Genomic DNA, 15,724 nt, shown 5'->3' with positions numbered 1-15,724 from the left:
CACACTACTGGTGATCAGTCCCCAGAAGATAGTATGGCTGGTCCCAACCCCCTCCCTCAACGGCCACCTTGGACACATTCGGCGTCCATCACTTTCAATAACACACGGGTCTTAGCACCCATGGCAAGGAGGTACAACTAGGTGCAGTGCCGAGGCCAGCAGATGGCACCTGGCCATGACACCTTGAGGCTCCCCTTCCATCATCTCATCACCATCAATAAGACATGTGTTGGAGTTCTGAGTATGTGTCTATCGGCCTCCCCTGCAGTTTGCCCCCAGGCTACTCAAATGCGACAAACACCGACATATACTGCGGGGAGAACCCATCTTCTCCTCAACCACTAAGGCTGGTGTAAGCATGGTCAGTACCCGTTTGCCCACCCAGCGTGCACCAAATGCCCATTGTAGTAACGACAGCAAGACGAGGGTGAGCTCAAAGGCTAAGGCTCCCTTCTGGGTCAAATGGCCAAGGCCAACATGGTACTCACCCTTCCAGAGCGCAGCAAATCATTTGAATATCTTTCGGCACTGCGTGCCTGTGCGCCGCACATCATCATGGGCGATTACAGCATCACAACCTCCTCCCACGCCTGGCTGGTGAAAAGGGGGCCCTCTTCCTCCCATCATCTGGATACAATATATCCTGACGGCTGGACACCTCTTGGAGGAGGACAGCAAGGCATGCATCAGAAAAATGAGGGGCACAGTGGCCCCCCGCTGGCCTCTCCTGCAGCCTGCCCCCCTCGTGCTCATGCTCCTGTCCTGTGACAGCTGCCTCTCTCTCTCTCTCTCTGCACGAATGGCCATGGAGCACTGCCTCAAGCAGGCTGCCTGGCCACTCTTTATACAGGCTGCTGGTTCCCTATTGGAACTGGCGGTCTGAGCACGCCCACCTCCATGACTATTTTCCCGTTCTCCATGGGAGTTGCTAACCTGCTGGGTGGCCCTTAATTGGCCCGTCCGCGGAAAATAGCGGTGTGGCCAGTTTCAGAGGAGGCAATCGGCTGCCCGCCCGCTGCCGAGTCAGTCGGGCCTGCCCGCCCATCAAAGGCAAAATTCTTTCCAATGAAAGACGTTAGACTGAATCTTAACGCCCAAAAACGAGTGAGGTAGGGTTGTGTCAGAAGTTAAAATGTAAGAAGTCTGAAACGGGAACCCAGCCTTTCCACATCTGGTTTTTAATGGAGGTGGGACAAGGGGCGGATGACCAAGCCACTTGAGGGAAGTGTCACATGGCTGGGAATGTTTATGAAATGTTTGAAAAATATTAATTTAGTAAATCCTTCATGAAACCTCATCCTGGTCGAGGATGAGCTTTCGTGAAAAATGTGAAGGCCGCTTGGGCTCTTTGCCTGCCCGCCAACCTTAAGGTTAGACGGGCAGCCGTGTCAATTTAGTTAATTAGTTTATTAATGGCCTTAACAGGCTTTTGACAGTTCAGCTGGCACGCAGCCGACTCCAGTTGGCGCCCGCCGAACGGAAGATCGGAATGACGTGCGGTGATGTCGGGACACACGCCCGATGTCACCGCACTTCATTTTACACGTTAGTGTGCGGGGCCTGCCCCCCACACGCTGACAAGAAAATTCTGTCCCAGCTAAAGATTCAGTGCTTAGTAACTGTGGAATTTCCTAGGCTTCCTACAGTTACAGATATCCTGAATGTTATGACAACAAGATAGAAAGTTCAGTAGCTATTAAAATGTGAGTTGCTTTTTGGCCTTGTCCTAAAATTACTGGACTTGAGAAAGCATAGCAGGGCCAGCTGATTGCAGGAGATGGATTTGATTTCCTTCCTAACACAGGGCCACCTTTGAAAGATTTGGGAAGGTGAACATTTTGAACTAATAACACGTTTTGTCTACCTGACTAATTCTAGGCTGTGTAGTTCAATATATACTGATCTGCGTTTTCGTATTTTACACATTTTCAGATAAAATTTAAAATCTTTTGTATTTTAAGGATTTAACTTATGTCTGCTCAGTTTGTTTTAAAAACTGCTGTAGATGAGCACATCTGTGTATTCTATCACACAATTGCCCATAGGTCGACCAAATGTTTACAATGGCCCTCATAATTAAAAGCTCTTGGCACTCCAGCCACATCATAAATATTCACTCCCTCCACCACCGACCTACAGTGGCAGCAGTGGTGTACTATCTGCAAGATGTACTATAGCAACTTGCCGAAGCTCCTTCGTCAGCACCTTTCCAAACTGGTGATGCCTACCACCTAGAAGGATAAGGATAGCAGATGCATGGGAATGTCACCACCTGCATGTTCCCCTCCAAGCCACACACCACCCTGTCTTCTAACTATATATCGCTGACTAACTATATTTCACTGACGCTGGGTCAAAATCCTGGAGCTCCCTTCCTAACGGCACTGTGGGTATTTCCACATGGCCTGCACTGCAGCAGCTCAAGAAGGTGGTTCAGCACCACTTCCTCAAGGCAAATTGGGGATGGGCGATAAATGCTGGCTTAGTCTGTGATGTCCACATCCGATGAACAAATATTTAAAAAAAAACTTGTGCATTTAAGTCTTGGCTCTGGGAACAATTTTAATCTAACCTGCCTGTAGGAGAAACTAACTAGATTGGGCGCAACGCTGGATTTGCACCTTCCCTGATTTTTACTCTCCGATGAAGTAAATATTCAATGTAGTGTGGAATGTCAATTTAATCTGTTCAGGTGGGTTTCCACCTGGAAAATTAGGTTATAATTACCCACATTATATGTGGTGAAGGTTTTGTCTACTACCCGGGTTGCAGACATCCGTGTTGCCCAGCCTTCAGCAAGCTCATGTTCCGCCAGCTGAAGAAAAATTAAAATTCAGATTCTAATGAAATTAATGTGTTAAACAGCAAATGCGAAAGGAAGTTACATATATAGTTTGATAAGATATTGGTTTGATTTGATGCATATACAGTACAAAGCCTAAAGGATGCTACATCTTCAACCCTTGCCTCGAACTTGGATCTTTCAGGTACACCAAAATGTCAGATAAAAGTGATTTGAAAGCAGAGCTGGAGCGTAAAAAGCAACGACTGGCTCAGATACGAGAAGAGAAGAAACGGAAAGAGGAAGAAAGGAAAAAGAAAGAGGTCAGTCAGTTTGGAAAAATTGTTATTGCAGATTGCTTCAAACAAGCAATAAAATAGGAAATATGTTGATTTGGATCCCATTACAAGGATCATTAAATTTAAATAGTACTTAGTATAATAGTCCAATTAATTTTATTAGTTCTTTACAAGTACAGTAGGAGCTGTAAAATCCTACTACTTTCTTTATTCCATCTGTCTCATCATGAAACTGAGACCGTGTTAAGAAATATTCATCCTGCACATGTTGTCTCCTTTTCCACATGCTTTAGATAGCATTTCTTCGCATCCACCCTACATCCTTCCTGTGTTCTGATTACTGTGCCACTCCTCACTAGCATAGTTAAGGCAAGTTGATTTCGCTTGGAAAGAGAAAAAAAAATGTTTTGATCATGATGTAACTCATCAAAAAATTATTTATGTTAGGTCCAACAGTGAATACAGATAGAACTTTACAGTTGCCTAGGACTTTCTTATGAATTGTAACTTTCATGTGAATTGAGCTAGAAATTTCACTGTAGGGGGTGAAGTTAATCCTACTGCTCCAGAGATGTTGAAGAAGCAAGTAGAATTGATTCTTAAATTAGGAAACTTAGAAAGGAAGCATTGGAAAGGGAAAGTCTCAGATAAAATTTCCCAATTCTAGGCCTGGAGCAGTGCTGTTGTTAATAGAATAATTGGTACTAAATGGGCAGGGATTGGAAGAGTGATTTTGCAGAAATACATACTAACATTAATGTAATAGAAAGTGTATAGAAACTGTTATTACAATTAATTTTATGAGCTTCTCTTTCAAATAGAAACAGTAAAGACCCTGCCACTGCTAGAAAGATGGAGTCATTGAAATTGATAGACTAATGTGTGTAGTTCTACTGCTGGAGGTAATGAGAATCGTGAAGGCCGTTTGATGTATAGCAAAGGAAGGGGGGTGTTCTGACGAGATGAGGAGAGATGAAGTGACTCCCTTATTCTCCCACTCCTCGATTGAATGTAACAGGGTTTGTTTTTTAAGAATTTGGAGAAGATGTGCTATGCCAATTCTACTATTTATGTGCTGAGATTGTAGGGAATTAATCCGACAGGTTTTCTTAGGTTAAACAAAGAACGAGGTAAGTTTATTGAAGCTATTCCTGAGCTTAAACAAAATAAAAACACAAGACCATTCATACAATCATACACATTCACCTGGGTCCACACACAAGTTTAGAAGGCAGAGTAAGAGGATAAGCTTGTAAGGATTTTACAGTCCATGAAAGAAAAAATGGAGTATACTGTTAGCTGTTCCTTGATTGGTCTTGATGTTATGATTCAACGTTACAGCTGTTTACCTTAGCTGTTCTCCTGGCTGCAGTCATACGGAGCAGATTTCCACGTTTCAAAAGATCTCAATTCGCAGTCACTTTCTTCTTAGGGTGGTCACTTACAAACAGGTGCAGAAGTTCCAGAGAGAGTGAGAGAGAGAAAGTATATGGCTGCAGCAGCTTGTTTCAATACAAGCTTTGACCTTTGTCACTTCTGCCGCTCTCTTGCTTAACAGAGATTCCGTTGAAATACCTTGCCAGTTGTATATTCCAGAGGGGCTTGATTAGTTAATGTCTGCAGTTATTGTTTCGGAACAAGTATTTGAATTTTATCTCATCTTAGAAATATTTGCTTAGTCTCAGTTTGGTGTAAAAAGTCAGGAACTGGGGTCTTTCGAGCTCCCCAGATGGTTGATGGTCTTCATTTCAACTTTGTAGAGTTCAAAATTATGTTTTGTAACGGCTTGGCCTGTCAGGGCTGTTTTTTATTTTTTGAGGGAAAAAAGCACAATTGTCTGTATAAGGTTACTGTTTAAAATCAAGCCTGTTGGGGGGGAGCAAATCAGAAATCGTATCTCAAATGCACATCCTTGTGACCGGGGAAGTCTTTGCCTGTTAGATTGTGAAACTTGAGTACCACTGAATAGCCTGGTCCTGTCCTGTGTTCAAAGTATGTTAAATGATCTGTACTTCTACTGCATGGGAGTAATTAATCTATAGGTGGGTTGGAAATTCTCAGAATTCATTAGCCTTCTCATCAGGCCTTTTCCCCAGTTCTTTCCCAACCTCAGAACTGCTCATCTACACTCTGCCTTCATTCACTCTGATCCACAGTTCTGGACCCAGCTTCACTGTATTCCTACGTAACCAATAAGGATTTTAATTTTACCCAAAACTCAGGCCAGAATTTTCCTGTCGGTGATTTAGGGGTGAGGCCCGTTTGCCGACGGGAAAATGATGCAAGATGACGTCAGGAGGAACCCCCGACATCATCCCTGTCCCTTTAAATTTTCAGGAAGGCGGGTGGACATCGAAATCAGCTGTCCGCCCGCCGACCTGTCAATGGTTAATTGAGGCCATTGACAGGGTAATTAAAGTAATTAAAGGCCCTGCCCACCCAAACCTAAGGCTGGTGGGCAGGCCAGGAGCCCCAGCGGGCTTCTGATTATACATGAAACCTCATCCACGGGCGGGTTGAGGTTTCATATTCCTTTGTAAAAACTTTAATAAATGTAAAGTTATATTTATTAACAGGTCCCATCTCGTGTGACATTATCACATGAGGGGGACATATTAATAATATTTTTATTTTTCTATTTTTTGTTTTTTTTTTAGACTGTCATTAATCTTCCTGAGACAGCACTTAGTCTCAGGGAGCAGTGCACGAAAGAGTGCACTTTGACAGTTGGGGAATCCCTCCCCCTAGTACTTCCTGTCAGGCAGGCCGCTGGGTGGGCCTTAATTGGCCCGCCCACTCAAAATAGCAGTGGGCCCTGTTTCAGTGGCGGGGGTCAGCTGTCTGTCCACTGCCGAGCCGGTGGGGCCTGCACGCCCAACAAGGGTAAAATTCTGCCCATGAACATTCATTTATCTAATTTGTTGGATTGCAAAATAAAAAACTAGTCAGCATTATTAATGAGGCTGATATCTAGGAGTGAGGTAAAGTATTATTTGTAGATATATGCATATTTGATAAATAAAGTTTGAGCAATATGAATAACAATTAGCAAAGCAAGTCAGACCAGACTACTTGTGCAGCAAGTTTATGCAAAAAACGTAAACGGAGAAACTTGTTTAGCCCCTTGAAATAAAAGAGAATCGGGGATTTGCCCTATCAAGTTTTGGGCCTGCATTTTCTGGTCGGCGAGTGGGGGTGGGGCCCGCTCATTGACGTGTAAAATGACTCGGGTTGACATCGGGCAGGTGTCCCGTAGTCACCGCACATCATTTAGATTGTCAGTTCAGCAGGCGTGCAGCGGACTCAACTGTGCGCCCACCGAACTATCAATAGCCACTTAAGGCCTTTAAAAAAAGTCATTAAGGTAATTAATGGACCTGCCTGCCCAACCTTAAGGTTGGTGGGCAGGCGAGGGGGACAGGTGGCCTTTAGAAAAATCATGAAACCTTATCCATGGGCAGCGCTGCGCCTCCAGGGAGATCTGTGCGCTCTTTCGCACACATGCGCGAAAGTTGAGCATGGAACTTATTCCATACACGAGGGAGGGAAAAAGAAAATTATCAAAAGCTAACTTAATGTTGTTCTTTCAGGCTGAGCTGCAACAGAAGAAAGAGCCACCTCCTGAGGACTCCGATCTTGACCGGAAGCGAAGAGAGACAGAGGCTTTGCTACAGAGCATTGGCATAGCCCCAGAGCCAGCATTAGGTGAGGAGCCTAGTCGCTGTTTTATATAGTGTGATCTTGTGAAATCTGGCATTTGTTCTGTTGTGCAAAATCCAATGTTCTGGGGGACTACACATTACATAAAGGGGTAAAAGGCAAAATGCTATATGATTTTAATGTTAATTCTTGGTTACTTCTGACAAATTAAAATCTCATAAGTTTGGCTTTTTCAATCTGCTTCATCTGGTCATTTTTCCATTTTTAAATTAACATGTTATGCTAACTCACTTGGTTTATAGCAGTTTATGATTTTACTTCTCTATTCTTGGCTAGAAAAAGCTTTCCTTTTGTCTAAATCTCTAAAGGACTTGATCCCTGTGAATACATCACATGTTAGTAATTTTTAAAATATAAATCTAAAATATTTCCTAGACACTCCATTTAAAAATTAGAAAAATGGAATATAGAACTTGGAAGGGATACAAAAGAAGAAATATAAATTGTTGTTATTTAGTTCTTATTGGGTGTATATTTGTAAATACCTATTTTCTTTTAAAAGAGGTTGCAGCATCTCATTTTATTGTTCACTAGAAAAGTGATGCTACTGATTGGAGTGCTGGTTGGAAAATGATGCCCACTGGAATTTTGCTGGTTAATTGGCAGAATTTGGAAATGAAAACGAAGATACTAAAATTGAAAAAGTGCAAAAAACTTAACCCTGAGCAACCAAGAAATCTGAGAAAAGATAAGAAAATTAACTGCTGAGAATGTAACTTGACAATACCTTCACTTTATATGAAATTTAAAAAGGAAATATCGGCATTTTTATTTAAAGAAACTGTTCTCTGTAAGCCAGAAGTTAAAATGTGAACTTAGATTTATTGAAAGAGAATAGACATCAGGTAGTGGACTGTAATACCACATTGATAGAATACTATTGACTCATTTGTAGTTGTACTCATAATTCAAGAATAATCAATAAAATTGGAAGTAACCGTAAACATTTTTATTTAAAAGCAAAATACTGCTGATGCTGGAAATTTCAAATAAAAACAGAAAATGCTGGAAATACTCAGCAGGTCAGACAGCATCCATTGAGGAGAAACAGGGTTAATTTTCCAGGTCTATTTTTATTGATTGCCCTATGGCATGTACTGAATGTGGGCAGGAAACCTGTTCTCCAGCCCCAGCCAATGCTGCTGTGAACTAGAACCTGGCATAGGATGAGTGAACCTGTTGCATGATTAGCTGCCTTTATTCCCTGTTCACCTCCCCACCCAACACCCTCCTCCCCCCACCCCCAACACACACACACACACACACACAGTCACACACACACACACACACAGTACTGCAGTTGCACACCATAATGTTCATGCATGTTGGATCTCACCACTGTGGTACCATGTATTTGGTGTGCCTTTATACAACCACTCTTTTGGGTCCACTCTTGACTTTTTAAATCATCTTGTGTAATGATATTCACTAGCCTTTGGATGGGTATTAAGGAGGGAATATTTTATATCATCAATAAAAGCAGTTGGACACTCCTGGGAATTCTTTTTTTAAAAATTGCACATACTTCCACTTTGAGAGGCAGTGATTAAATAAATGTATTTGGACAATGAAAATTCCGTTGTGAATAATGTAAGATCTTTCAAAAGAGAACAAAAAAATCAAGTTATATTCCTGTAGAAAAATCAATATTGCTTTAGAATGGTGGCTCTTTTTGCATGTCATGCATTTAAAGGCAACTGCTTTTCTTGCTGCCATTTGTGCTGTTTTTGTTGTAACAATCAGGAAACCTCCTTAAAAAGAAATGTTATTAATGCAGTTGCAGTTAAAAAGTTGCATAGTGACGAGATAAGGCATGAAATGATAATTTTTAATGAGCTGGTGGGGGAAAAAAATTGATTGTGTTTATTCAAAATCTGATCATAAGTGCTTTTATGCTTGTGCTGTAACTTTGAACTCAACCTGCAAAATTTGGACCTGGATATCTTCAGAGTATTATTAAAGCTATATGACAGTCATCCATATTTTAGCCTGACTACAGTTTTAGTTGAACTTGTGAACATGAAAAAAATCTTAACATTAAGTTAAAATGGACAAATAGGTGGCTGAAGAGATCGTTATATTGATTTATCTTTCAATTTTTCTAAATGCTTTGGTGTTTTGGTTGATTTTATGCTCATACCAGCTTTTCCCAACAATACCATATGTTCAGTTGTGCTTTAAGTTATTTCTTCAAAATGCTTTTTTGATTTAGTTCATAGTTTTCAGACAAATGATGATCCTCCTTTGTTTTTTGCATTTACAAACATCCAGAGAAATGGTCTACAAATAAATACATAGTTGTGTATTTTCTGACAGGATTTCAGCTGTAATTTAAAAAATCTATTCTCACAATGTGATATGCGTTGTCAGAAGCCTTTTCAAATACATACAAAATGGAGCAGTGCTTTAAATTATGGAATCATGCAACATAAAATGAGGCCTCTCAGCCTATAGTGCCTGAGCTGGCTTTTTAAAAGAGCTATCATTATTACCATTCCTCTTAAATTTAATTTAACTGAAAATGGGGTGTCCCTTTTTTGGGGGGAAAAAAACAATCTGTTTCTTTGATCAAAGAATCACTAGACTGCTTTTTCACATTTTCGTTCAGATGGGTTGGAATAAAATTGAGCGTTTTGGAATTATTACAAGATCTTTTAACTATATTAGAATAAATTTTGATGTTCTAACACTAAATATGCTTGAGCACATATGCATCAGATCCATTTTATAATCTGTAATATTCTGCATAAACAAAGGAAATTGCAGCTTCTATGAAGGAAAATGTTGACCATGAGAATCTATCAATTTGTATGATATTGAATTAAATGATCATTGCCATTAGCAATGTTAAATGTTCGAATAATTAAAGTATTTTCCAATGCTTCTTTTGGGTGAGATTTCTGGATATTTTTTTAGTTATTTTGTATCTTGGAACTTGTATCAATTGCAAATGGAAAAATTCTGTTTCATATTTGTTCTTGGCAATTTCATTTAGCTTCTGCTGTTTGCCTATATGTTGGCATTGACCTCTGAAATTATTGCAATAAGTAACATACTTTTTTAAAAAAATATTTGCAAGCGTGATTCAAATTATTTCACTACAGTAATTTTATGGTGACAGTTAAAACCCTGCTGCATTTTATTATGATTGCAATGTGTGCATTCCAAACTCATTTTGAGTGATTATTTTTGCAAAAAAACTCAAATTAAATATTCAATTGGCTTTCTTCCCCCTTTTTTTTCTTTATGCTTTTGGCTTTTACCATTTCAATTCCATTTTCTGCCATGTTCCCTACTTATTTAAACTTTTTTTTTATTTTACTTCTTGTCTGATGTTGCTCACCATCAGTGCAACCACTGCAATTAGTAACATGGGATGCCTGTTATTTTCATTATTTAGTCCCAACCCCTATGTCTCCCTCCTCGAAATCAGTGAGCACGCCAAGTGAAGCTGGCAGCCAAGACTCGGTAGACGGTGGACACACTGGAAGGTAATCAGTTATTTTTTTGTAACTTGTTTTGATGATTTGACAAGGACAATTTATATTATTTTGACAAGATGCCATTAACTTTATTGCCTGCATTGTTGACCTGTGACTCACCCGGGATTTACCATTTAGGTAAATCATTTAGGGTTTCTTTAACGCTGAAAGAAAAGAATGAAAGCAAAGCAGTAGAATAATTTTTAGCAGTATAATGATTGAACATCATGTAAGTGCTTTTAATCATTAAGGCTAGAAAAGACAAATATTAAGGAGCTGGGAAGTTATGACCCTACTTCACCTACAGTTTGCTTCAGTTACACATGGAAAGGCATGGGTTGAATACACTTGATTAACTTTTATTGGTTCCTAGAATAAAAATGCCATGTTTACTAATGAAAACACTTGCAGATGCTGGAAAGTTGAAATAAAAATCGAAAATGATATGTCTGTCATCTGTAAATAAGAGTAACTCTTCGAGGGAATGCAAAAAAAGGATGAGCATTTTAGTAAAGTTTATTAGGGGTAGGAGTGGGAACTTGGGGAAAGAAGATTAAAGGGGAGAAGCTACAGATATTCTAACCACAGAGGAAACCACTGGCTGAATTACATTCAAGCTTCATAGAAAAGCAGGAAATAATTAGATCATAGAATGATATAACAAAGAAGAGGCCATTCAGCCCATTGTGTCTGCGGTGGCTCTTTTGTAGAGCTATCCAATTAATTTCACTCCCCTACCCCCCCCCACCGCCATCCCTTTCTCCATAGCCCTCAAAATGTTTCCCTTCAAGTAATAATCCAATTCCTTTCTGAATGTTATTATTGAACCTGCTTCCAAAATCTTTTCAGGCAGTGAATTCCCGATCATAGCGACTTGACCTTTTTTTAAAAAAGAAGAAAAAAGTTTTCTCGTATTACCTGTGGTTCTTTTGCCAGTCACCTTAAATCTGTATCCTATGGTTACTCACCCTTATGCTATTGGAAACACTTTTCTTTACTGACTTAATTCAAACCATTCATGATTTTGAACAGCTCTCCCCTCAAACTTTTCTGAAATCCTGGTGCTTTCCTAGTAAATCTCTTCTGTACCCTCTATAAGGCCTTGACATCCTCCTTAAATTGTAGTGCCCAGAATCGGGGACACTTTTCCAACTGACACTTAACCAGTGTTTTATAAAGGTTCGACATGACTTCCTTGCTTTTATGCTCTGATGATTTATTAATATGATCCCCATTTTTTTTAATCAGCCTTCTTAACCTGTCCTACCTCCTTAAATGATTTGTGTAGGTACATCTCCAGGTCTCTTTGTTCCTGCACCTCCTTTAAAATTGTACCATTTTGTTCATATTGCCTCTCCTCATTCTTCCTATCTAAATGTATCACTTCACACTTCTTTGTTAAATTTCATCTGCCATGTGTCTACCCAACATACCAGTTTATGTGCTCCTGAAGTCTGTTACCACCCCCTTACATCTATGCTGCAATGAATTTCGAGCTCGATATGATGTGTTTTTCAATCGCTTTTGTCTCTGTGCTCGTTTCTTTGGACAGGAATCTCCTCTCTGACCAGTGGACTCTCTCACCCGCCTCCTGTATTCTCCCTCCACCTGACCCCTCCCTCTGGCCTCTTGCTTGTTCTTGATCTTTTCATTGAGAACCGTCAGTGTGACATCGGCTGTCTTAATTTCTGTTCCCCTCACTGACTCTAATCTCTCTTCTCTGAATGTGCTGCACTCTATTCGCTTCAGGTTTAACTCCAACGGAGCTGCCTCAGGGAGATTGAAGCGCTTTTTAAAATAATAATTAAATGCAATAAAAGTTTAATGAAACATGCCCCACATGTAACTGTGTCACATGAGATGGGGCATGTTTTTATTTTTCAGAAAAAGTTTTTGTTTAATTCCTAAAAGCTTTAGGAAACCTCATCCCACTTGTGGATGAGGTTTCCTAAAAAAATGTAAAGGCCTTATCAGTTGGCAGGCGTGCAGCTGACTCTGGCACATGCCCATCGCGAGACAGCATGATGATGTCGGGATGCATGCCTGCCGTCATCGCATATCATTTTGCATGCCAGCGTGTTGCCCCCGCACGTCGAATGTAAATTCCTGTCCTTTATTACAGCCATTACCGTTCCTTTTGTTCCATGACATCTTTACATTCAATCTCTCCTGTCCTCTCTTCTATCCCTTTTGTTCTTCCTCCTGCTTCCCCTTTTGGCATGCAACACATCGCATTTCTGCCCTCCTTCAATTCTAAAGAATTGCTATATTCGACTCAACGTTAACTCTGTTTCTCTTTCCACATCCTGCCAGACCTGCTGAGTATTTCTAGCACTTTGTTTTTATTTCAGATTTTAAGCATCTGCAGTACTTTGCTTTTATTCTGTTACTATCCTCATTGTTTACTGCATTTCTGAATTTTGTGTCATCTGCAAATTCTGGAATTATACCTTGTTTGTACAAATCCAGGTCATTAATATGTCAAACACTGACACTAGGACAGCACTGCTCTATGTCTCCCTCTAAATGGGAAAACAATCTTTCACTCCTACTCTCTTCTTTCTATCCTTAGCCAGTTTTGTATCCATACTGTCACTGTCCCTTTTAATTTCATGGGTTTAGTTTTGCTAACAAGGCTAATATGTTGTACTTTGTTAAACACCTTTGGAAAGTCTGTATGTAAGGACCTTAAAAGGTCCCAACAAATTTAGATTCGGACCCTCACTCTAGCTGACAATAAATTGGATAAAACCAAAGTATTTTGGTGAAACACAGTATTTAATTGATCACTCAGCGAATTAGCAATACAACAATGTTCTCACCCAAGCTTTTTGAGTCTTCCTTTGCAAGGGTCTCTGCCATCACCCTATCTTTCCATGTCTTCCAGTGGTTGACAAGAGCATCCGTTCCTGACTGCAGTCCTGATCTCCTCCTCTGTTGTTGATCCTCTTGCCTTTTGCAGGCTCCTCCTGATGCCTGTTTGTCTGATGAGACAATCCAATCCCTCTTTTCTCACTTGATTTGATTATTTGATTGCCCTCATAGCCAGCTCACACTGAGCACTGATGTTCAAGGTCTTGAAATAGTCTCCTTCCTTTGTTTGGATAGGTGCAGTTTGTTGGGACAATTAGTTTTGAGATGCCTGCATGTCTAGCAAAGAACTCCTTATCTTGGTCTATGTTGTCCTGGTCTATGGCTTGTAATTGACCGCTCCATGCTCAGGCTGGCCTATTAGGCTGGGTTCGTGGTTGTATTGTTATGAATAAATAAGACAGAATTTCTGTGACCACATTGTTCCGATCACTCATAAACAACAGAAAAATCTAATCAATTCAACATTCAATCTCTTTTTCAATTGGTTCATTAACACTTGTAGAGAAAAAAAATCCAAATCAATTATGATTAGGTCATTAACTTAAACCACGAGCAAATGTGAAATAGTAACATTCTGACAATTGCGAAATATGAAAAGTGAATAGTATGGTAACGCTCTTGACTCTGGCCTACACATTTCACATCAACCTTACTGCCTCATCAAACACTTTGTCGAGAACTTGCTTAGGTTAGCCAAACATATTTGCCTTTAACAAACCCATGCTAAATTTCACTTAGTTCATGTTTTACCAGATGCGAATCAAATGTATCCATAAATTCAAAAAATAACAGTTATTTCATTGTCAGAGCATTCTCATCCGAGACATTGACAATCAAGGAATAATTTTTCCATTTGATTATTGGATAAAGGAATTTGAGCAGTCAAAATAAGGATGTACAGGACCAAAAAAGGTCGGTCTTGCTTGTTCAACCAGAATTCAATTGATTTTCTTTTTGAAAGGCTGCCTAATCCCTTCTTTGTATTACAAAAGTAAAACACTGCAGATGCTGAAACTGAAATAAAAAGAGAAAACACTGGAAATGCTCAGCAGGTCAGGCACAGTCTGTGGCGAGAGTTCTAATGTAAGGTCATTGACTTGAAAAGTTGGGCTAAATTTTAACTTTCAGACCACTTAAAGTAAGGGGGGCCAGCAGCACACACAAATGCAGAAGTTTCAGCATCATATTTGTCCATGCCACTACATTTACATCTAATTTCCGGGTTTCCCAATTAATTAGTGTGAGTAGGGGTGATGACAAATCGCATCAGTCTGTTTCAGCTCTGATATTTAAAGTGACCCTTCAGAGGGTCAGAATCGAAGCATTATGGATGTCTTTTGACCTGTGAGCAAAAGCTTTTTGCTTAAGCAGGGAAGTAGGTATTCGATCTCAATATTTGAACCATTTCTTGTACGTTGATCAGCCCTGCCAACTCCTGCTGTCCTCTTACCTTGATGAGGTCCATGAAGCCTGGTAAACCCATGCTCACAAAATCCTGGTCTAAAACATTAGCTAATAATTATTTTACATATTTAAATGGAAGACCAGCCTATCCCACAGGCAACATCCTCAGGTTAAACCTGCTGCCTGCCCAGAAACCTATCCATCGCGACAGGTTTAAATTCTTTGTGATATCCCTTCTCTGCATAGATATTGCCTAACTAGCTGAATGTTTGCAGCATTCTGTTTTTATTATTAGTATTACTTTTGTTATCAACATCCTTGTGCAATCTATTTCAAACATTCATTATCTTCTCTGTAAAGTAGTTTGATTTGATTTGTCAATTTACCCTCTCCTCTGATAGCTCATTGTTTTCTGGATTGGCAATACAGTCAATCCTTGTTTTAAGGTGCCCTGATTAGCGGGGATTTACCATAAAGTGGTGTTTGTTTTATGTCCGATTTCTTCATTGTAAGCGTCAATTGTTATTTTATTCATTCACGGGATGTGGAAGTTGATGGCTGGGCCAACATTTATTGCCCATCACTAATTGCCCTTGAGAAGGTGATGGTGAGCTGCCTTCTTGAATTGCTGCAGTCCATGTGGTGTAGGTACACCCATGGTGCTGTTAGGGAGGGAGTTCCAGGATTTTGACCCAGCAACAGTGAAGGAACGGATATGTTTCCAAGTCAGGATGGTGAGTGGCTTGGAGAGGAACTTCCAGCTGGTGTTGTTCCCATGTGTCTGCTGCCCTTGCCCTGCTAGATGGTAGTGGTCATTGGTTTGGAAGGTGCTGTCCAAGGAGCCTTGGTGAGTTCTTGCAGTTCCTCTTGTAGATGATACACACTGCTGCCACTGTGTGTCGTTGGTGGTGGAGGGAGTGAATGTTTGTCGATGGGGTGCCAATCAAGCGCGCTGCTTAGTCCTGGTTGGTGTCAAGCTGCTTGAGTGTTGTGGGAACTGCACTCATCCAGGCAAGTGGAGAGTATTCTTTTGCATTCCTGACTTGCACCTTATATATGATGGACAGGCTTTGGGGAGTCAGGAGGTGAGTTACTCACTGCAAGGTTCCTAGCCTCTGACCTGCTCTTGTAGCCACAGCGTTTATGTGGCTATGCCAGTTCAG

The 15,724-nt window shown here is 40.4% G+C and overlaps 1 protein-coding gene across 2 annotated transcripts in view; it reads left to right on the top strand.

The window, feature by feature from the left end:
• LOC121276595 (cytoplasmic dynein 1 intermediate chain 1) overlaps positions 1–15,724 on the top strand; it is a 312,746-nt gene that overhangs the window by 20,688 nt on the left and 276,334 nt on the right. For both annotated transcript variants that reach the window (XM_041185192.1, XM_041185190.1), the window contains exons 2-4: positions 2,988–3,105; positions 6,672–6,786; positions 10,202–10,292. In XM_041185192.1, coding sequence (XP_041041126.1) covers positions 2,998–3,105; positions 6,672–6,786; positions 10,202–10,292 — 314 coding nt within the window. In that variant the 5' untranslated portion in view covers positions 2,988–2,997. The remainder of the gene's footprint in view (positions 1–2,987; positions 3,106–6,671; positions 6,787–10,201; positions 10,293–15,724) is intronic.

The sequence above is a fragment of the Carcharodon carcharias genome, chromosome 3 (assembly GCF_017639515.1).
Source record: "Carcharodon carcharias isolate sCarCar2 chromosome 3, sCarCar2.pri, whole genome shotgun sequence".
Classification (NCBI taxonomy): domain Eukaryota; kingdom Metazoa; phylum Chordata; class Chondrichthyes; order Lamniformes; family Lamnidae; genus Carcharodon; species Carcharodon carcharias.
The sequence above is the reverse complement of the archived record's forward strand: the minus strand, read 5'-3'. Positions and strand labels throughout refer to the sequence as shown.